Source organism: Hyperolius riggenbachi, chromosome 4 (genome assembly GCF_040937935.1).
Source record: "Hyperolius riggenbachi isolate aHypRig1 chromosome 4, aHypRig1.pri, whole genome shotgun sequence".
In the NCBI taxonomy this organism is placed as follows: Eukaryota; Metazoa; Chordata; class Amphibia; order Anura; family Hyperoliidae; genus Hyperolius; species Hyperolius riggenbachi.
Window position 1 is genome coordinate 295,860,074 of NC_090649.1, and position 23,340 is coordinate 295,883,413.

General features: G+C 42.8%; 2 protein-coding genes across 4 annotated transcripts in view; both read right to left on the reverse strand.

Moving 5' to 3' along the window:
- Window positions 1-4,155, reverse strand: part of LOC137503873 (ethylmalonyl-CoA decarboxylase-like) — a 37,742-nt gene extending 33,587 nt beyond the window's left edge. Inside the window, exon 1 of the mRNA XM_068231490.1 lies at window positions 4,075-4,155. The gene's annotated coding sequence lies outside the window, so the exon portion shown is untranslated. The remainder of the gene's footprint in view (window positions 1-4,074) is intronic.
- LOC137503874 (ethylmalonyl-CoA decarboxylase-like) lies at window positions 1,594-21,696 on the reverse strand. 3 transcript variants are annotated; one of them, XM_068231495.1, is made up of 6 exons: window positions 21,675-21,696; window positions 14,347-14,568; window positions 12,390-12,532; window positions 8,386-8,438; window positions 4,075-4,155; window positions 1,594-2,717 (listed from the first exon to the last, which is right to left on the reverse strand). In XM_068231495.1, the coding sequence occupies exons 2-6, from the start codon at window positions 14,564-14,566 to the stop codon at window positions 2,315-2,317; spliced, it is 900 nt and encodes a 299-aa protein (XP_068087596.1). In that variant the 5' UTR covers window positions 14,567-14,568; window positions 21,675-21,696; the 3' UTR covers window positions 1,594-2,314. The 3 variants fall into 3 exon arrangements, with proteins under 3 accessions (XP_068087596.1, XP_068087594.1, XP_068087593.1); XM_068231493.1 differs by lacking the exon at window positions 21,675-21,696 and adding an exon at window positions 21,509-21,572; XM_068231492.1 differs by lacking the exon at window positions 21,675-21,696 and adding an exon at window positions 17,533-17,891.
- Between the last annotated feature and the right edge of the window lie 1,644 nt (window positions 21,697-23,340).

The following is a 23,340-nucleotide window of genomic DNA, read 5'->3' on the forward strand; positions in this document are numbered from 1 at the left end:
GATAGCCAAGTTTTCAGAGAACGACTAACTGCTGTTGATGCCACAGCCGGTTTGAAAGTTAATGAAGCCGACTCCCAAGCCCTACGCAAAACATTATCCATTTTTTTGTCTATTGGATCTTTTAGGTTACCGAAGTCTTCAAACAACAGGTCTGATTTTCTTGACACCCTGGAAAAGGAAGGATCCAGCTTTGGCGGAGGACCCCAACAAGCCTGATCATCCGGGGCAAAAGGGTAGCGCTTAGATAAAGATTTGGGCCAAAAGGCCCTTTTCTCAGGATTTTCCCATTCTTTCTTAATCATAGATTTAAGAGTAGAATGGACCGGAATGAATCTAGATTGGGGGTCCGCCAAACTTTCATACATCTGGTCCAGGGGTGTCAGGGGTTTTTGCTCTGATCTAATACCCATTGTTTCATGCATGGAGGTTAGGAGATCTTTCATTAAATCTGGGGAAAAAGCAAATTTCTGTGATTTCTCAGCTTTTTCCATCTCTTCACCCTCAGATATCTCCTCTAATGCAGATATTTCCCCCTCAGAGAGTTCTGAGCCCCCGATCATCTGTCATGGATAGCATCCTGGAGACCTCTCCTCTGCATTCCCGTCCGGGACAGGAAACTGAACTGAGTTACTGGTGGTAAGATAGTGGCTTATGTATGGCTGCCAATTTGTTATGCAAATCTTTTCTTTTGCAGTTCCTGTCCACGATTGGGAGGGAGACAAGTCTCACCAGGGGTGCTGTCCAATGACGTTCTGGGAAATATAAGTAGTTACCTTAGGGACTGAACTTTTTAAAAATGTATGTCAAGGCAGTATATTACTATTAATTTTTAATTTATGGGCTTGTAATTAGTGATGGACGCAAAATTGAAAAAATGCACCTTTATTTCCAAATGGAATATTGGCGCCATACATTGTACTAGGGAAATTTTTTGAACGTTGCAATAACCGGGACAAAAGGGCACATAAAATGTGTGGCTTTTATCCACAGTAGAATGTTTTATTTTAACACTATAATGGTCAAAAACGGAAAAATAATGCATTTTATAATTTTTTTTTCTTATTATTCATGTTAAAATGCATTTAGGATAAAATAATTCTTGGCATACTGTACACCCAAAGAAAGCCTAATTGGTGGCAAGAAAAACAAGATATAGATCATTACGCTGTGATTAGTAGTGATTAAGTTATTGGTAAAAGAAAGGGAGGAGCGCTGACAGGTGAAAATTGCTCTGGTCCACAAGAGGAAAAATGCCTCAGGTGTCAAGTGGTTAAACCAGTGGTTCTTATCCTGTGTTTGAAGAGTTTGAATGCATGTGTGAAATTTCAGGGTTTCTGTATCTGCAGAAACATGGCTTTAGACAATGGACAAACAAAGTTATTGTTTGTCATTATTTCAGTCTTCAGTTTATTGTCTATACAGACATTCACAGTCTAAGATGGGAAGACCCATCTTGGGTCTTCCCATTTCAGACTGCGAAAAATGGCAATGTTGGAAATTTTCTAGCGTGAACTTTACTACCTGCTAAGCACCTGACACTCATACAATTATTCATTTTCCAGTAAATTAACATCAAATTGCAAGTGTAGGTAGTTTTTATAGTAAGGTATATTTGCCGGGGGAGAGATGGATTAAATAAATAAATAATAAGAACACATACTGGATTATCCCCAAGATAAAAGTGTCCTGCCCTTCCCATACATACAGCACACACCTATGCGCCACTTTCACATACAGCATCATGGCAAATATAAAACCATAATTACCCTTCAGAAATTAGGTATCCTCACATGCCCAATATTTTAAAATAACATTTTACAGTACAAGATACATTTTAAATAGGTGACTTAGTAGATGATTTAGTGCAAGTCTCCAATTCATCGTTTTGAGCATTCACGTTATTTACTGTTTCACACATCAACGCAGTTTTTGCATCCACAAATGTTGTTACTTAGTAACTAAACACATTGTCATTTTATGTTCCATAGCATTTTGGGAAATGTTATTATTTGTATGCCAATAGCAATTTTAATAGATTGATAGAAAATGTGATTTTGATAAATATTGGTGCAATGGCCAGGGCATGGATTAAACTCAGAATACATATATTAATTCTATGGTAATTTTGCTTGCAGAAAATATATAATTGGAAGGGGGGGGGGGGTGGAAACTACCAGTCTGTAATATGGTATCTTGGGGAATGAGACAAATGGTCTTGGCTATCTGAAGTAAAAAATGTGAGATGGGCCTTGACAGCAAAAAGGTTAATCAGACAGCCTTCTGTAGAACAGTTCAGTTTTCATCAGCATTTTCCCTAATTGTGCTTGGTTCCTTTTGATAATGCCTGTAAATTGGCAGCACCTCCCCACACTGTTCCAAATATGTCCTTCTCAGCCCTCAATGCATTTTCAATCAAGTTCTCTCTTCCAGACACAATCACTTTCTTCACTGCTCTGGTCACCTCCACTGGTCCTTTGGTGTATGATGATATCCATGTTTGTGCTTCCTCCAGTGCACCATCAGCACCACAAGATAAGACCTCATCGGCGAGGCCTATGTGTAGTGCAAATTCAGGATGAATTTTAGCAGCACTGCTAAGTAATTTCAGGGCATTTCTGCTCCCTGTAAGCTGAATTAATCTTGCTGCTCCACCCCAACCTGGAACCAGGCCCATATGTTTATGTACAAATCGTATTTCACTTCCTTCTGTCATCAGCCTGCAATAGGAAAAATGAATTAGCAAAAGAAAGATATAAAAGTACAGATGTCCTTCTATATACCTTCAATGTATCTTTTCTGCATTGTCCTAATTAGTGCTGCTTTAGGTTCTGGGACGTAGAATCTACATCCTGCATTAAAAACCGCCACCTGCTGCCGCGGGTGCACGCTCGTGCTCAAACGCGCTCCCACGCGTGCACTTGATTGTGTACGCTCTTGCACGTGTACGTAATAGTGCACGTGAATGGTCCTGTGAATGATAGTTGCTAGCTACTAGCAACAATCATTCAATAAAGTTAGGGGGGAAAAAGTTTTTAAAGTTAAAAGAAAAAAAAATAAAAGTGCCATGGTCCCAATAAAATAAAAAGTATATTTTTTAATCCCCAGTTGATTTTTAACCCCAACCTAGCCTATTAACCCCTGCAATACCCATACCTGTTTATAAACTTTCAAAGACTGCCGCCTGTAGCGATATGATGCGATTGCTAGGGCGAAAGTTTGCTCTACAGATGTATCGCTCTGCCATTGCCTAGCAATGCATCTGTACAGCAAAATGTTGCCCTAAATAACGCATCCGATCACCACAAATGCACAGGCTGGGAATAACAGTCCACCACATGCTCAGTTAGTAATAAAATATGGCATATGGGGTACCGTTTTAGTGGGGAAGGGACTAAGATTTCATTTTTTTTTTGTGGGACGTGTCATGTGAAAATTAGGGAGGGTGAAAAATGAAACAATTGGTATTTTCTGCATTTAGGCCTAATTTTTTCCCATAAAATGACTATAAAATCGTTTTGTGAGAAGAATATTACCCAAAGAAAGCCTAGATTTCACTGAAAAAAAAACAAGATCTATATCACGAAGATGGCATAAGTAATTCAAAATAATTTTTATTGCTCTATAAAAACGACACAGCTAAAGTGTCAGAAATGTCTGGAACCTTAAAGGAGTACTGTAACCTTTTAAAAAAAATGAGTTCAATTAACCTGGGGATTCTACCAGCCCCGCAGATGTCCTGTGCCCGCGAAAGGACAAAACAATCTCCCGGTCCCCCGATATGGCTTGCTTCCGGTATCTGCGACTTTAATGTCGCAAACAACTGCACTTCCTCACTCTCACTGATGTCGCTGGAAGCTCCCTGCACGCAAATACTGTAAGTGAGCTGCGGCAGGAAACTGGGAGATCGTTTTGTCCTGCCGCAGGTACAGGACATCTGCGGGGGGACGGTAGAAGCCCAGATAAGTTGAACTAATTTCTTTTTTTTTGTAAAGGTTGCATTACTCTTTAAGGGGTAAAAACCATGGAATGCGAACCAGTTAAATAAACAGTAAGGTGGAAACCAAAGAAACATACCTGAAATCACATGCTGTACATAGCTCAGCTCCTCCTCCTAGTGCTTTTCCTTGAACTAGTGCAACACTAATAAGAGGCAATCTGAAATTAAAAAATAAAGCATACTTAGTTTACATCAAGCAACAAACGTTGTGAAGAAGAATATTCAATTTACTTTAGATGCTTTCCTTGCATTGAAAGACATCCATAGCTATAATTACTAGGTAATGCCCAGTGGTGTTGATCCAGGGATTTTATCTGATTGCCACCTGGAGCCGGGAAGGAATTTTTTCCCTTTTGGGGCTAATTGGACCATGCCTAGTAAGGGTTTTTCGCCTTCCTCTGGATCAACGGGGATATGTGAGGGAGCAGGCTGGTATTGTACTTTATTTTCTGGTTGAACTTGATTGACTTATGTCTTTTTTTAACCCAAATAACTATATTTACTATATGTACTTATCCAACTGTTTCACATAAAAAAGTCCCTGCCAGGCTGCCCACATGCCATTACGCCTGTGTTTCTGGACAACTATGTGAAGAAGTTTCTATTTCATCCTCTCTGTATTTATGATACCAACATTGCATCAAGATAACAATAAATATTTGCGTAAACATGGAACTTCCTCTCCCAAATACTGGTTTGAGTAATTGTGAGATTTATATTCACCTTCCCAGTAGAAGAGGGTACCCTTTTCCTATTTCCCAATAAAATATTTAGGGAAAAGAACAAGTACTATGTACTGGAAAAAAGAGTGCAGCTGTTTTCTTGTTCTTAATTCGTCTTCATGAATATAATGTTCCCTTTCCCAGCTACTATTATCTGTCCCTTTAAAGGAAACCAGAGCTCTGATAAATAAAAAGATTTATATATACCTGGGGCTTCCTCCAGCCCCATCCGCTCAGATCGCTCCCACGCCTCCCTCCTCAGTCTTCCCGAAGCTTGGGTACCGGATCCCCGCACTTCTGTCAGTCGCGGCCAGTCTGACGTAAGTAAAGTGCGCTGTTTGCGTATCTCTCCAGCAGCCGCTAAGGATACGCAAAGAGCGCACTTCTCCTGCGTAGACTGGCTCCGACTGACGTCAGTGACGGGACCCGGTACCGAAGCTGCGGAAAGACTGAGGACAGTGGCATGGGAGCGATGCGAGCGGATGGGGCTGGAGGAAGTCCCAGGTCAGCCTAAATCTTTTTATTTAGCAGAGCTCTGGTATACTTTAAACACCCAGGATCAGGAACAGGTTTTTGAAACCATCTTAATAATTTAGTTTGGTTTGGTTAAAATATGATATAGTTGAAATACCTGCTGCACTAATTCATAGATCCTGCTTTCCTCCTTACTGACCTATTGCTACCTACTCGCTTCCAGGCAGTGTAATGCACTTTAGTCACATAAGTATACAGGCAAGAAAATGTGTGATTTGTTAACTGAAACCATGCCTCTTTACTGACTCAGGCCTCTTGCACACTGCGCGCGATTCCGATTCCGCTTTTTAATCAGTTTTTACATCCAATTCAGATTCTGATTTGCAGTTTGCTCCCTGTACACTGCAAATCGGATCCTGAATCGGATGTAAAAACTGATTAAAAAGCGGAATCTGAATCGGAATCGCGTGCAGTGTGCAAGAGGCCTTACAAGGCTGTCAGTCTGTAGGCTGAACCAGTGCAGTTTGCCATACTATGTTTTGACGCCTCTATACAGCCAGTGAAATTTCTTGGCTCACTAGGGAGAGAACAAGTGGTCTGGCACTGTAGTTTTAATTGATAGTAGCAAGTGTACAGGTATAGACATAAATGGTGAACATAAAACTTCAATTGAACAATGAAGGTACTTATCGTGCTGCTGCTGTGGTGTGGGAGATGACTGTGGGCGCCAGTGGGTGCACGGCCTTACGACCGTTTCACAATGGGGTGAGCCTTGCTTCTTCTGAGGCCTTAGTGCACAAAGCCCTCCGAAGAAGCAAGGCTCACCCCATTGTGAAACGGTCGTAAGGACGTGCACCCACTGGCGCCCACAGTCATCTCCCACACCACAGCAGCAGCACGATAAGTACCTTCATTGTTCAATTGAACTCTTATGTTCACCATTTATGTCTATACCTATACACTTGCTACTATCCATTAAAACTACAGTGCCAGACCACTTGTTCTCTCCTCAGTTTGCTGATTCATACTGGTTCACCACGGTCTAGCGCACGTAGGTACCGTTGAGGTTTGAACACCAACAGCTGTCTATGCAAATGCCAGCATCCATGTGCTTACACTGAGTGCCTGCCTCCTCTCTTTTGACTCTGGAAAATTTCTCGGCTCGATGGCTACATTGTATAATTTGAGTGCTGGCATTCAAGGATTGGCTACAGTGTATTATTTGAGTGTTGGTGTTCAAGGATTGGTTACAGAGTATAATTTCAGTGCTGTGCTCAGCTATATAGTAGCCTGAGGGTTCGTTCACACCAAAATTCATAAAACGCAACTGGAAATGCGTTTTGCGTTTTGTGATTATTTACTGTGTTGGCCTCAATCGAATTGACTTTTTAGAAAATTGGAAACACATTCAATATAAATGCATTCCCCCGATTCCAATTGTAAGTTTACTGTATTTGCGTTTGGAAAAACACAAGCCTTTTCAAAAACAAAACGGAACACAGCTGATGTGAAAGGGCCATGAGTGTCAGCACTTAGCTATGGGCAAGGGTGAAGACGATGGGAAGTGATTATTGGCTAGGATTAGAGGTTAAGGTCAGCATCATTTTAGGAAAGTTAGAGTTAGGAGTTAGGTCTCGTTCACATCAATAAGCGCAGATGGCCATGCAATCGGAACGCAACACATACGATCACGTGCCATCTGCACCGCTATACACTGCGCTGCTGATTTCATTCACTACAGTGAATGGGTCAGCGCTGCGATTCCTGAAAAATGTACGCAGCCGTGCAATAGCGCATCGCTTTGGTGCGCAGCACATATGCAGCAGAAGGGCTGTCTATGCACTTTTACCGTTCTTGCGTGTCGCACACCATATGCACTGCTGAAATGCACATGGCAGTGCGTATAGTGGGAATGAGGCCTTAGGGTGGGAATATGGAACTGATGGCTAGGATTAACCACTTGCCGACCAGGGCTGTATTGGCTGAACTGTGCTGTGTGGGCTCTCCAGCCCGCAGCACAGATCAGTATTATGCCAGGGCGATCAGACTTCCCCCCTTTTTTCCCCACTAGGGGGATGTCCTGCCGGGGGGGTCTGATCGCTGCCGGCCATCTGCGTTTTGCGGGGGGCTCCTCAAAGCCCCCCTCCGCAGCCATTTCCGCCCTCTGTCTCTTTACCTCCCTCTCTCCGTAATGCGCAGGACGGAGTTCCGTCCTGCGCATTGAAGGATAGGCTTCCGCCTATCAGATACCGGCGATCCCCGGCCAATCAGAGGCCGGGGATCGCCGATCTGCCTTACGGCGCTGCTGCGCAGCAGCGCCGTATGATGTAAACAGCGGGGATTTCTTCTCCGCGTGTTTACATTTTGCCGGCGAGCCGCGATCGGCGGCTCTCCGGCTGTTCACAGAGACACCCTCCGTGAACTGACATGGAAAGGCCGATCGAGCGGCCGTTTCCATGGTAACCCGCAGACGACCAGTTTACGCCGATCGGCGTTAGCTGGTCGTCAAGAGGTTAGGCATAACAAAAAGATTTGTATGGGTCAGGGGTTGGTATAGTGTCAGGAATGAGTTTATATTGGTGTAGGAAGTTAAAGGACACCTGAAGTGAGAGAGGTATGGAGGCTGCCATATTTATTTTAATTTAAACAATACCCGTTATCTGGCAGTTCTGCTGATCTCTTTGGCTGCAGTCTTTTAAGACTGGGCTACCAGAAAGGTTTTATTTAAAAGTGGATGTTAGGGTTAGCCAAATCGATGATGAAGAGGATCTGTAGGGGAAAGGAAATAAATACAGAAGAAGAACAAAAATACATGAAGGGGGCATTATAAAACCAACAGTAGAGTGTCGCAAGGGGGAATTGGTGCCATAAATAACAGACTCCAACATTATATGTACTAGACTCTAAAGGCTTCAGGCTGGCTGTAGCCTTGCACCGTGTCTAAAGCACTCGCCCCTGAACAGTCACCCGAGGGATTGAGTCCCAGACCTTGTGGGCGACAACATATGTGTGTGTACACACTTTTAAGCAGTCAGCTGGCCAGATAGGGTGTTTAGAATAGCTGTAGCTGAAACTTATGAATGAAATTACAATATTTAGAGTTTCCACCATAATGCAACATTATGGTATTCTACTTAAGTATGGAGAGAGCATAACTTTGTTAGTGTTACATTTGTACAGGTTGAACAATACCTCTGCAGTCTTGTCAGAGTGTTCTGCATGAACATACACATCTTCATACCATCCTATGGAAACAGCACAACAGAACAGCTCTTAGATAAAAATATCAATTTCAGGGGCTATTCAAAGAGGCAATGCAATATGTCCCCAAAACTACATGCAGCGTGCAAGTGTACTAATAAAATACAACACGGGGAGCACCATCCCCTATGATCAATATGCCACCCTAGATATATAAAACAAGGGGTGGATCTGTAATGTGCAGAACGGTCAAAAATACAGATAACATACCAAGAGCACAAAGCAATGACCTCAAAGAAACCGCACCAAAACAGTTTTGTTTTGGTGCGGTTTCTTTGAGGTCATTGCTTTGTGCTCTTGGTATGTCAAGTGTACTAATAAATCATAAAATCTGTTTAATTACTGCAAATACAGTATTAATGCACTTATCGTTGCACTGTTTTTTCAGATGACCATACTTGTATTAAATCTTGCTTTACATTAACATGTTCTTTTCCAGCAACAATATCCTTGAAACTGCATTCAAAACCATCATCTTAGCTTTGGATACTGTGATGAAGAGTTAAAACCTGTGAGGATTATCTTATTGTTTGGGTCACAAATGGCATGATTTCCCTTCACATCCTGTCACACGGAATGTTATAAAAAGGGAAAGTGGTAACACCTGGCAGCAATAAAAACCTTTTAACAGTTTATAATTTTAAGTAATAACGTTCTCTAAGCAAACTTGGCAGAGGATCTAAACATTATTCTATGCAAAACTAATTTAGTTTGGTTAACATTTTATGTCAACGCTCTATTGTAATGTACTAGCTTAAAGAGGAACTCCAGCCTAAACAAACATACTGTCATTAAGTTACATTAGTTATGCTAATTAAAATAGATAGGTAATATAATCACTTACCCACCCTGTTTTAAAAGAACAGGCAAATGTTTGATTTCATGATGGCAGCCATCTTTTTGGTTGAAAGGAGGTGACAGGGAGCATGAGACACAGTTCCAACTGTCCTGTTTCCTGAGCACCTCTCCCAGTTGCTAGGCAACGTGGATAACAACATAGGAAATCCCATCATGCTCTGCACAGCATCAGGGAAAAAAAGCCCGGGCTTTTTTTCTTTGATGGGTGGAGCTCAGCTAAAAATGCAGTTACAAATGATGCTTTGGTAAGAAAAACGTTCTGATGCTGTGAAACTGTTAAAGAAACACCAAGCCTTTTCAGTTCTGCTGAGTAGATTTTTAGTCCGGAGGTTCACTTTAAAGAGAGCCCGAAGCCAATTTAAATACTGTATTTTTTGGACTATAAGACTCACTTTTTCTCCACCAAAAGTGGGGGAAAAAGTCACTGCGTCTTATAGTCAAAATGTAGGGAGTTCCTGACTTGTAAACGCCTGCCAATACGAACCTCCACAGTGTTCTCCCCAGAATTTTATTCCAGCCGGGTGGCATGAAAAAGTAGCCGAAAGGCATGAAAAAATTGCCGGGTGGCATGAAAAAATTGCCGGGTGGAGCAAGATGAGAGAATGCAGGGCTGGCACGTCTCTGCTTATAGCAGAGGAGGAGTTAAGTAGATAACAGCCGGGTGCTAACCAAAACTAGCCGGGTGGAGCATCCGGCTAAAAGAGCCTGGGGAGAACACTTCTCCAACCTGCCGCAATGTCGGAGACTCCCTGTACTGTGCCCATGCAGAGGAGGACACAGGGGGACAAACAGAGGACATGGGGACACAAAGGGGCATAGAGGAGGACAGATACTGACACATGGGGGACAGAGGAGGACACAGGGAGGTACAAGGGGGCATGAGGTACAAAGGAGGCATAATCCACCAGATGCTCCTTCACCATGGATGTACCAGGTTTAGTATATTCCCCCCCCCCCCCCCCCCCGTTTTTTGTCCTCTAAACCTAGGTGCGTCGTATAGTCCAAAATATACGGCACTTGTTTTTACCTGCTATTTGTGTTAAGGAATATGACCAGTGCAAAATGCCACATTCCCATGGCAGAACATGGGCTTTTATACACCCCAAATCCCTGGGGCAAAAATCTGGGAGCGCTTTTTGGTAGAGGCAGAGCTTTGCGCTGTAGCTCCACCTCAGCTGGAGTCAATCTCTGCCGATCGTTGCCTCTCCCTGCCCCTCTCAGTCTACTTTCACTGAGAGGAGCGGGGAGAGGCGGAGATCCGCAGAGATTGACTCCAGTAGAGGCAGAGCTACAGCACAAAGCTCTGCCTCCCTGGGCAGCAAAATCCACAACCTGGAAAGTTGTGGAATTTTGTCATGGGATTTAGGGGGTATAAAGCAGGGGCGTAGCATTAGCCCCTGCAAGGGATGCAGGCGCAGTGAGGGCCCAAGCCTGCTAGGGGGCCCAGCCAGGGCTGTTTTTAGAAGCAGGAGGTGGGTGCAGCACAGAAAAGGGGGCAGTGGGCACACAGCAGTGGGGAGGGGGCCCAACTCTCCTCTCTCACCTGTGGGCCCTGCAATGCACTGGCTCCCGTCCAGGGGGCGGGGGGCCCCATCCAAAGTTTTACAGGGGAACCCAGTGATTTCTAGTTACGCACCTGGTATAAAGCCCTCGTTCTGCCACAGGAATGCTGAGTTTCAGCAATGGTCATATTGCTTTTGGGAAATAGCAGGTAAAAACAAGTATTTAAATTGGCTTCAGACTCTATTTAAAAACCAAAGTTGTTAAAAAGACCCAGCAAAAGGAAACCTGTCTGATCATAAAGCAGCCCTTGATGGAAATATATAAAATAAACTGTAAACATTTATGACAGCCATGCTGGTTTGCTAACTTCGACTTCGGCCCCATTCATAGTGGCACATTGAAGTTCAGAATAATGGCCGCTCTGTAACGTTGCTCGCCACACTGCAATGCACCACCAATGCATCCTTCACAGTGTGATGGGTGCGTTTCGGTGTACTGAAGCGCAGCATGCAAAACACACACATTACAACAAAATTACAATGAAGCATACTTTTCATTGACTGTATGTGACTCAACACACAGGCAACTTGTGGAGCCGCATTCCCAATCCATTGCGTTCACACCACGAACGAACACAACACAGCGGTCACTAAGAATGTGGCCTTAAAGTATGTATAAGGATGGATGTATCTGGATGTAATACTAAAAAAATGTTCACTGCAGTTGGGCAAACTACCACAATAGCACATAAGCTAGATCACAAAGGCTTCTTTCGCACTGCATTCTTTTTGATCCAATTATCAAAACATTTGCAGTTTGCTGATCGCAAGGACACCTGTGCAATAATGTAAACCATGATGCATCATTCCCACTAGTGCGATTTTCTTGTGATCTGGAAAAACACACATTCTTGGTGCAATGCCATTAAGCCCCATTCAAACGGATTTTGCAATCACATTAAAATCGTAAGAGTGAGTGAGAAGCAAAACCAATTGCGTTCTTCCTGTGCACTGTGCATTTTATAGTGCTAAGAAGCTAATGCATCCTTCACTCAATTTCTGATGTGACCCAAATGTACCAAGTCTAATAACAGCCCATTTCTTAAGGTGCCCATTAATGGTGTGAGTTTTACTGAATGATTGCTTTTTTGATCAGATCAAAAGAAAAGTTCGTTTTTTTTACTTGATCCATAGCTTTAACAGATTCAAACTACTACCGATATCGAAACCAGTTGTGATCGTATTTAAGGAAAAATCCACCATGCTCTTTAATGAAATGATCGATAATGCAAACATTCAGAATTTACCAGGACCACCAGCTTCTCTGTTTTCATACAATACGATCTCAATAAACAGATTTTAAAATATGACCATTTCCTTACAGTTGTACCATTAATGGGCAACTTAACAAATCCAGACTAATTTTGCTGGCTTTCCCCTGATGGCCACCCTCTGCAAATCAGCAAATGGATATTTTTAATACACATTGTGACATAAAGTTAGGCAGTTTATTTATGCACACTTAGGATGTAGGAAATAGGACCAATTAAATATGATCACCTTTACAAAGCATACCTGTGGGTTGGTGAGTGCTTTAGCCACATTCAAGTCAGCACCAGAACAGAATGTGTTCTCTGCCCCATAAACAATGAGTCCTTTTCCTTCCTGCCAATTCTCCAGATCACAAACCCGTTCTTCTAACTCTATCATCATCATTCCTGTAACATAAGTAAAACGTCTCCAGAATCATTTGTGGACAACAGATGAGAAGACAATAAACACACCACAAAAACAGTATAATAAAATAAAACTTTGGGGCAGATTTGGCAAAACCATTGCAAGCAATACTGGAGCAAAGCTGGGTCAAAACTGAAGCAGGGGGGGGGGGGGGGGGGAGCCCGTTCAATTACTCCGCAGGCCTTTACAAACCCCTTGAAAACGTGAGTGCAATGGTGTAATAAAATATAGTGGTTTTTAACAAGCTGCGCAATGAGGATGTATTATTGTTGTTGAGGTATACTGCTTGGAATCATGTCCTGATGATTTGATTGATGGAGATCTGAGGAAAAGGAGGCAAGAGAAGCTCGAGGGTGAGGGGAGCCTGCAAATACCCCAAAAGTGTATTAAGGCCTATGTAATCCAGGCCCTCCGCTGTTGGTGAGTGTGGATCTCACAGGGTGAACTTGGTGGAGGTGTAGCGGATGGACTTACAGTACTAAGGAAGCGCTGTTCTTATGTTGAAAAGTGAAACTGCATGGAGTACCTGTGACTATGCATGAACAAGTCTGAACTAGGCATGCACGGGTTTCAAACCGCTCGTACCCAGTAAGTCAAAGTGTGCATGCATGAAGGAAAGAGGATGTGCACTAGCACTTTCTTACACTGGCAAAGCAGCATTTGGAACTTGCACATGTTCAAATCAGAATCACTTGCATCTAGCTACGGAAGCTTCTTGGGGGCTATAGGGGAAAAGGGTTGTGGAATGGGGAAAAGAGACCAACCAAGAAGACAACGAGCAGCAGAGAGAGTGCTAGAGCAATGTAGAGTGTAAGTACTCTGGGTCCTCACAATTTAAAAATTTCAGCAGTTGTCGCTTCAAGTGAGTTATAAAGTACAATCGGTGCTACCCTTGTTACGAGTAATGCTTGTTTTTCTACGGTAATAAGCATTACATTACTTGCATAACACGCATTACCACAGCAATTCAAACATTACCCATGTAATGCAGGTTGTGCTGACTGCGTAACATGTGCTAGTCTAGTGGCATTAGTACTGGTGAAATTGCAGTACTGTATGATAGTGCATCAACCCCAATATACTATGCAGAAGAACGTCAACAGAAATGTTCTCAGTAGCTACAAGAAATCAAAGCAAATCTTACAGAACATGTCAGGTGATGATAGGGACCTCATTGAGCATCACGTACCCACACTTCTCTTCACTCTACACAGGCTAGCAAAGGAAACTGAAAGTAGTTCTTAGGCCCAGTGCACACCAAAACCGCTAGCAGATCCGCAATACGCTAGCGGTTTTGGGAGCTGATTTCAGAGCGATTCTAGGTATGTTTAGAGAGGTTTTCTAAACATACCTAGCGGTTTTGGGTGCGTTTTTGTGTAGCAGATTACACATATTGTTACAGTAAAAGCTGTTACTGAACAGCTTCAGTAACAAAAATGCCTGGCAAACCGCTCTGAAGTAGTGTTTTTCAGAGCGGTTTGCGTTTTTCCTATACTGTACATTGAGGACGAAACGCTTCCCGAAATCCGCAAACGCGCAGCAGGAGGCGCGTTTGCGGCTTGGCAAAAACCTCAAACCGCCGGTGTGCACCATCCCATTGCAATACATTAGCCAAGCGTTTTTCCAGGCGGATGCGGCCGGCGGATCGCTCCAAAAACCGCTCGGTGTGCACTAGGCCTTATTTAAGTTATATATCTTATATGCTGCCTGTCAGGGAAGTTCTTTGACAGAGGTGCCAGAATATCATTGCCAATGCTGAGCAGAAAACTGCATAGCTGAATATTCCTGCCCTTACCTGAAAATGCATTCATTCGAACAGGATTATGTATGCATAACTCTGCAATTCCATTTTCTCTTTTCAAAAGTTTCACTGATCCTCCTGAGAACTGAGCAAGTTTACTCTTGATCTCTTCACTATTAAAACCATGGTTTCTGTTATAGAGAGACAGCGATCTGTGGAGACTCCGACTTGCTGCTGCTCTGTTCAGTGTACATCTCCAAATGGAAACTGCCATGACTGCAAACAAATGCATGAAAAAGATATCTTAATATTACAGTCTAAGAAGATATGCTTAAAGAGAACCTGTACTGAGTAAAATTATTTAAAATAAACACATGAGGTAACTTCAAATGAACATTACATAGTTACCTTGCCATCAGTTCCTCTCAGAAGCTCACCATTTTCTTCTTACAGTGATCCCTTCCAGTTCTGACAACATTTTGTCAGAACTGAAATATATCAGTTGCTGTCAATTGTATATCAGTTGCTGTCAGTTACAGCTGAGAGGAGAACTGATGTGTCCATGTTTCCCTATGGCTCAAGTGGGCGATGTTACAGTTTAACAGTGTGCTGACCAGGAAGCTGTTATGGGGTAATAGCCATTTTCAAAATGGAGGACGGAGAATTCCATTGATCACAGTGGACAAACAGGACGCAGGAGAGGAGAAAGAGATTGAGGAGTAGACTAGACAGGAGGTAAGTATGACTTGTGTATGCTTATTTTGACTTTTAATGTTCAGTTCAGGTTTTCTTTAAAGTGTACCACTGGTCATAGAACTAGGCCAATAAGCCTATTACTAGGGATGGCAATGCTTAGGAAAACTTATGGAGAAGCATGTGATCAGCTGATAGATTTGTAAGGTTTTTATTTGCTGTGATGACTTCCTGGTTTAAAACATGATCAAGACCAGCAAATCAGAACCTTACAAATCTACCAGCTTATCAAACTGATCACATGCTTCTCTATGAGTTCTCCTAAGAATTGCCATCCCTACCTATTATTTGTGCATATTGTTTTTGCTATAATCTGAAATAATGACCCTCAGAATCTTAGAAATTCTCTTTACACGTTTTCACCTGTCAATTTTGTAAATTCTAAAAGAGACTATGTAATTTGCTTGTGGATGTGGCTTTGTAAACCTGCAAACAATCAATGGGGAGAGTGGAGATGAGATCATTCAGCTATGGAGGTGCTTCTGAAGGCTGCCACTGCCAGACTACGCTACGTACACAACTTGGAGAACCAAAAACAATCAATTGCATGTACAGATGTTCCCTGATGTTGCTTGCCTCTTCTCCAACAATCAGGTACAGTGGAGGAAATAATTATTTGACCCCTCACTGATTTTGTAAGTTTGTCCAATGACAAAGAAATGAAAAGTCTCAGAACAGTATCATTTCAATGGTAGGTTTATTTTAACAGTGGCAGATAGCACATCAAAAGGAAAATCAAAAAAAGAACCTTAAATAAAAGATAGCAACTGATTTGCATTTCATTGAGTGAAATAAGTTTTTGAACCCTCTAACAATAAAAGACTTAATACTTAGTGGAAAAACCCTTGTTTGCAAGCACAGAGGTCAAACGTTTCCTGTAATTGATGACCAAGTTTGCACACATTTTAGGAGGAATGTTGGTCCACTCCTCTTTGCAGATCATCTCTAAATCCCTAAGGTTTCGAGGCTGTCTCTGTGCAACTCTGAGCTTGAGCTCCCTCCATAGGTCTTCTATTGGATTAAGGTCCGGAGACTGACTAGGCCACTCCATGACCTTAATGTGCTTCTTCTTGAGCCACTCCTTTGTTGCCTTTGCTGTATGTTTTGGGTCATTGTCGTGCTGGAACACCCATCCACGACCCATTTTCAGTTTCCTGGCAGAGGGAAGGAGGTTGTCGTTCAGGATTTCACGATACATGGCTCCGTCCATTTTTCCGTTAATGCGATCAAGTTGTCCTGTGCCCTTAGCAGAAAAACACCCCCAAAGCAAAATGTTTCCACCCCCATGCTTGACGGTGGGGACGGTGTTTTGGGGGTCATAGGCAGCATTTTTCTTCCTCCAAACACAGCGAGTTGAGTTAATGCCAAAGAGCTCTATTTTGGTCTCATCAGACCACAGCACCTTCTCCCAGTCACTCACAGAATCATTCAGGTGTTCATTGGCAAACTTCAGACGGGCCTGCACATGTGCCTTCTTGAGCAGGGGGACCTTGCGAGCCCTGCAGGATTTTAATCCATTGCGGTGTAATGTGTTTCCAATGGTTTTCTTGGTGACTGTGGTCCCTGCTAATTTAAGGTCATTCACTAACTCCTCCCGTGTAGTTCTAGGATGCTTTTTCACCTTTCTCAGAACCATTGACACCCCACGAGGTAAGATCTTGCGTGGAGCCCCAGAGCGAGGTCGATTGATGGTCATTTTGTGCTCCTTCCATTTTCGAACAATCGCACCAACAGTTGTCACCTTCTTGCTAATGGTTTTGTAGCCCATTCCAGCCTTGTGAGGGTCTACAATTTTGTCTCTGACATCCTTGGACAGCTCTTTGGTCTTTCCCATGTTGGAGAGTTTGGAGTCTGCTTGATTGATTGATTCTGTGGACAGGTGTCTTTTATACAGGTGACTAGTTAAGACAGGTGTCCTTAATGAGGGTGACTAATTGAGTAGAAGTGTCTAATCACTCTGTGGGAGCCAGAACTTTTAATGGTTGGTAGGGGTTCAAAAACGTATTTCACTCAATGAAATGCAAATCAGTTGCTATCTTTTATTTAAGGTTATTTTTTCGATTTTCCTTTTGATGTGCTATCTGCCACTGTTAAAATAAACCTACCATTGAAATGATACTGTTCTGAGACTTTTCATTTCTTTGTCATTGGACAAACTTACAAAATCAGTGAGGGGTCAAATAATTATTTCCTCCACTGTAAGCCCCAAAGTCCTTGGTTGTTGCAATTGTGCTGGAAGCAGTTAAGATTGATTGTTTTTGAGCAACAATTATCTTAGGCCTGTACAAAGCACAAAGTGGAATTACAGTCTGGCATAAGATACAACTAGAGATTTGCCTCACAACTTCCTATTTCCTATATGGATATATGACCTGCCTTTGGCCATAAGTAAAGTCAGAGAAGACTCCCATCTTTCACTAACAATCACAATAATTTATTACAGGAAGCAGCTATTTTACATAATAATGTAATGTCAAGTTTAATTACCATCAGCACAACTTGCACAAAGAAGCTGTGTATTATAACTTGAGTTTCATCCCCTGCACTTGGAGAACAACTTCATGGCAGCCTGAAGAGCCCACTGGGGCTTAGTGTGCCTTAGTGACTGGTAAGGTTCCCAGGGAAAAATAAAAGTAAACCTATCAATATTTCCAGGAGTCATAGGGAAAACAGAAAAACTGCTACATAACCTACTCATTTATGTGTATCAGATTCAATGTCCGCCCTGGTGGGAGGGCCCTTAAAGCGGTATAAAATCGTGACATAATATTCAATAAAAACATGTTTTCCTACTTTTTATATGCCATACGGTTATCATATTTGCATTTGTGCATAAGTATTACTATTCATTTAGAAATTACAACTTCTCAAAAGTACAGTTTTTTGCATTGAGAGCTGCCTTTGCATTTTATTTATAACTGCTTTTATTCATGTTGTATTGAATGCAGAAATGCTTTGAGTGTCTGTCTGTGTCCAGGAGCTTCTGCACAGTCAGAGAATGTGTCACATTCCTCACTTGATACAATAAGTAAACACAAGATAACATTATCTTCACTTCGGATGCGTCCAGATTTCTCTGCACTGAACTTTCAAGGCCTGTGTTTAACTAATTGAATGCTGTTCTAGTAAAAAAAAAATGGTGGTAGTATAAAATATGCTGTTAATATTTTTGTAGAGCAAAGAAGACTGATCACAAGGAAAAATTGCTACATAACAGTTGTAAGATGTCCTGCCACGCCCTGTCCTATTGCACACATTCGACTGTATAGCCTAATTATAGGTTTCAACTGGGACGTGGAGTCAAAGGAGCTTAAAGTGAACCTTAAGTGTAAAAAATAAATTGAGTTTTACTCACCTGGGGCTTACCTCAGCCTCCTGCAGCTGATCGGTGCCCAAGACGAGTCGCTCTGATGCTCCGGGTCCTGCTGGCGGCCACTACCGGTTTCGCCGTCAGGCTGGGGATCGCGGCTGATACTACGCGTTGCCAGCCAAAATAGCACCCCTATGCGGCCATATGTAATGGCCGCATAGGGGTGCTATTTTGGCTGGGAACGTGTAGTATCAGCCGCGTTCCCCAGCCTGACGGGTCCTGACGGCGAAACCAGAAGTGGCCGCCAGCGGGAGCCGGAGCATCAGAGCGACTCGTCGTGGGCACCGATCAGCTGTAGGGGGCTGAGGTAAGCCCCAGGTGAGTAAAACTCAATTTATTTTTTACACTTAAGGTTCACTTTAAAGGAGTCATCAGGGAAAATGTAATAAAATAAGTGCTACTTACCGGGAGCGTCCTCCAGCCCCAAGCTCCCAGCATGTCCCTCGCTGCAGCTCTCCCCGCAGCCGTTCGCCGCGCTGTCAATCACCGCCACGTGGGCCGGAGCGGGCTGCGCAGGCGCAGTAGTTCTGGAGGTCGGCCTGACGTCATCACCGGGGACCGGGAGCGAGCTGCAGCGAACGACTGCGGGGAGAGCTGGGGCGAGGGACATGCTGGGAGCTTGGGGCTAGAGGAAGCCCCCGGTAAGTAGCACTTATTTTATTACATTTTCCCTGATGACTCCTTTGAGCTCCTTTGACTTCACATCCCAGTTGAAACCTATAATTAGGCTATACAGTCGAATGTGTGCAATAGGACAGGGCGTGACAGGACATCTTACAACTGTTATGTAGCAATCTTTCCTCGTGATCAGTCCTGCTCCATTGTGTCTCTGTATGGGGTAAGAAGGCCACTTTGTTTACATTAGATGCTGACTAGCACAGTCTTCTACCTCCTATTTAGAATGTTTGTGAAGTACCGATACTTAAAGGGAATCTGAAGTGAAAATAAACTTATGATATAATGATTTGTATGTGTAGTACTGCTAAGAAATAAAACATTATTAGCTCAGATATGAGTCTCATATTGTTTCCAGTACAGGAAGAGTTAAGAAACTTCAGTTGTTATCTATGCAAAGGAGCTCATGTGAGCTCTGCGACTTTATAAAGTTGTGGACAGCACTGTCTTTTGAAACACTTATCTCAACTGTCTCTCATTGGGATTTACTTACAAAGTGGTGCTAAGTGTTAGCACACTTTATCACGCCAAAAACGGCTCTGCGCTCGGTGTGCCGGAAAGATCGCGCGGTGCAACGTTAACGTTGCACCCTTTGCGTGAAAAGTGACCCCCGATGCCCTGGAAACGTCGCACCCAGTGCAACCATAATGGCGCATAGGGTGCGACGATAACGTCGCATGGACGCCTCTTTAGGCGTGCTAACTAGGTTAGCACCAGTTAGTGAATCAAGCCTATTGTTTTTTCTTTGTTTATGTTTTTTTTCTGCAGATAAAAGTTCAAAGGGTCACTAGCCTGCTCTGTGAAATCATTTAAAGAGACTCTGAAGCCAATTTAAAAATGACTTTTTACCTTGTATTTGATAGGCATGCTTGCCCGTTAAAACGTCGCCATCCCGCGGCAGAAGGCTTTTTTACCCCCCAAATCCCCTGGGGCACATTGCAGGGAGCGCTTCCGTGAGATGCAGAGCTTTTGGCTGCAGCTCTGCCTCTATTCACGTCCATCAGTGCGGATCGCCGCCTCTCCCCACCCCTCTCAGTCTTCCTTCACTGAGAGGGGTGGGGGAGAGGCGGCAATCAGCGCTGATTGACGCACATGGAGGCAGAGCTACAGCCGAAAGCTCTGCCTCCCTGGGCAGCAAAATCCACGACCAAGAACAGGGGATTTGGGGGGTAAAAAAATCTTTGTTCTGCTGCGGGATAGTGGTGTTTTAACAGGGGAAAACATGCCTAACATAGATAAAAGGTAAAAAGCCATTTTTTAAGTGCCTTCAGTGTCTCTTTAAAATGCTGAGTGTACTGTGGAAACTGCAATTATTAGAGAATGATGCAATGCTATAAAAAAGCTACATAGCTGAAAATAAAAATATGACACTATTTTCTTTGCCACTAATGTTCTATCAATATCCGTATTACACAACCAATCCATTATATCATGAGTTTTCTTCGCTTCAGTGTCACTTTCATTTTAGTAAACTTCACTGCTTCTCAGACCAGGTAGCCCCCCCCCATGACAGAACATGTATATGCACACACTGCTGCAAGTGCTAGGTACATATGCTCCATTAGAGCTGGTTCACACTGTGGCCTGAAGCCAAGCGGCCGCAAAGACCAAACTGCTGTGAGCAGAAGGTGGCTGTTGGTCTATGTTTCCCATTGTACCGGGATGTGGGCAGATATACTTTAGATTGAGCCACAATCTAAAGTATATCTGTCCACCTCTGGGATGAAAGAGTTATAATGGGGAGTCCTGTCAGGGTTAGAGGTCCACCACTCCTCCTCGACAGTCCAAAGCAAAAAACGTTCCCAATAGGACTCGACCCTGCACAGATGTATATCTAATCCAATGCATTTGAGAAAGGGCTTTTGCCCGAAACTTCATGCTGTTGCTATGCTCTTGTACTACTGTCATTGAAATGCAATAATGATTGGATATACATCTGTGGAGGGTCGAGTCCTACTGGGAACGTTTTTTGTTTCCCATTGTACCCTCAGCTAGCCTTCAGGCATGCCTGTAAAGCCTCAGCCCCGACATGTGTAGAGGGCTTGCTTGACAATAATTTAAAAAAAAAATGTATCATTCTAAGTGGCAGTTATCCTAGGGTGTAACCCTCAACTGCCCTCCCTTTGTAAAACTAAGATGTACTGTCCCACGCAACTGTCACTGTGGACCATCATGCTTTTTATTTCAGGTTCTATTGGAGGGGTTCCCTATGTCTATGATATGAACGGAAGGTATTGCAAGTTTGTGACAAGACTGCCTTTCATATTGTATTCTGCCCTCATTAGCTGTAGTGCAGAAGAAAAGTGATTGCACACTGGAAATCCACGAGCAGTACTGGCTGAAATCCCTTCTGTCACCATCAGTTATATTCATTTAAAACCTTTCGCAGTTCCGAACACCTCCTACAAGAGAACTCACCTCAGTGCAGCCTGATTATATGCCCGGGTAAAACTAACTCAGTAGAGAAGGTTCCTGACCTGCAGCGACACACTCTGTCTCTGCAATCATACAGGAGTTCTTGCTGCTGCTCAGCCACTCTGCATGTGCCTGTACTATAAGCCAAGAAAATGCTGATATAAATTACCTCCTTTTTGCAGCAGAATCTGAAGATATATTATCGCTAACTGAAATTCAGGAGTCTGCTAAGGGGAGGAAAGGGGTTGGTGCTTCTCCCATCCCCATCCATTCATTTTGCATGGTCCACAGCTATGCTGAAATCAGGCTTTGATACGTTAAAATTGTATTTATCATAGGAATAGACGTGTTTCCGACCATTATAAGTGCTGGAACCCACTAAAGCGATTTTGTAAGCGTTTAGGGAGCGATTCAAAACTCTCAGCTGTTAATGAATGGGCCAAATTCCACTGGAGCGATTGCAATTACTAAAATCGCAAACGCAGAACATGCAGCATTTTTAGCAGTTAGCGTTTCTGCAATGTAAAGTATATAAACGCTGGCGTAATCGCTTGTCAAATCCTATACAGAGTGATTTTGCTAGCGTTTTGAAGTTACTGCACACTATAAAAAAATACAAATTAATTGAAAGGACCAATCAGAATTAAAAACGCTTATAGCTACACAATCGCTGACAAAACGCTTACACTTTTTAAAATCGCCAGAAAACGCTCATGAAATCACTTACAAAACACTCATACAAAACACTAGCGATTAGCGATAGCGTTTTGTAGTGGGTCCCAGGCCTCACAGTGTGTACATAGCTCCCAACTGTCCCTCTTTTGGAACCCAGTCCCACTTTTTTCCTCATTTGTCCCGCTTTCAGGACTGATGTACAGATCTATATAAATATATGTATTTTTCTATTGAAAACTTTTTTTAATTGACTCTAAACTTTATTCCCATCCTTTAAATGTATATATTAAATGTATATATTTCTATTTTCATGTGTTCATGTGTTTCATATGAAGGAAAATAAACCACGATAGAAAGGAACTATGTGGTCTCAATTATAAAACAACATATTTTTCTTATGAAATCTTAATGGTATGTGTGACTAGGGGTGTGTCGGGGGCATAATTAGGTGTGGAATGGGTGTGACTTAAGTGTCCCTCTTTCTTATCTCCAAAAGTTGGGAGGTATTGGGTGTGCCCCTTTGTGAAAGCCACTGTTGTCCAAGTAATTACCCAGAATGTCTAGCATTTAATGTATTAGTGGTATACTCAATTTTTATATAAAATATTTTTTTCCATTCACCATTTTATTTTTATTTTTTTTATTTACTTAGGGGTAGTACCACCAAGTAGATAAAAAAAATCAAAATGGTGATTGGAGAAAAAAAAGCATTTATATAAAATGTAAGTATACCAACTTGGTTCTTTGAGTTTGGAACCTCATCCCAAATTCTTCAGATCAGAACCTTCATGCAGACAGCAGCAGGGGGTGTTCACTCTAACTTGTCGCTCCATGTCCCGTTTCACATCACTCCAATACGTCCTCCTTCTGGCTTTGAAGTATATGAGAGCTGCAACGCATGATGGAGCGCAGCAGCCAGTAGCGACAACAGGGGTGAGTTGATACCCCTTGCTGCTGTCCGCATGTAGGTTTTGATTGGAAAAATTTGGAATGAGGTTCCAAATTTGAAGAACCCGAAAGCGTCAACATTACTTAGGGCCTGGGCACACTGTAACATTGATGAAAGGATTTCAGCAATATATATTAGTGTGTGTTACACAGCTTCCCTCAAGCATCAGTGGCACAGTGATTTCTCAACCTACGTTCTGAAGACGCACTGC

Bases quoted from the DNA above. Each gene is read 5' to 3' on its own strand.
- LOC137503874 (XM_068231495.1), bottom strand. From the start codon at position 14,566: ATGGCAGTTTCCATTTGGAGATGTACACTGAACAGAGCAGCAGCAAGT. The intron at 12,533-14,346 runs GTAAGGGCAGGA...CTTATGTTACAG, and splicing joins TCGAATGAATGCATTTTCAG to GAATGATGATGATAGAGTTA. The intron at 4,156-8,385 runs GTATTGTTCAAC...TTTTAATTTCAG, and splicing joins ACTCTGACAAGACTGCAGAG to ATTGCCTCTTATTAGTGTTG.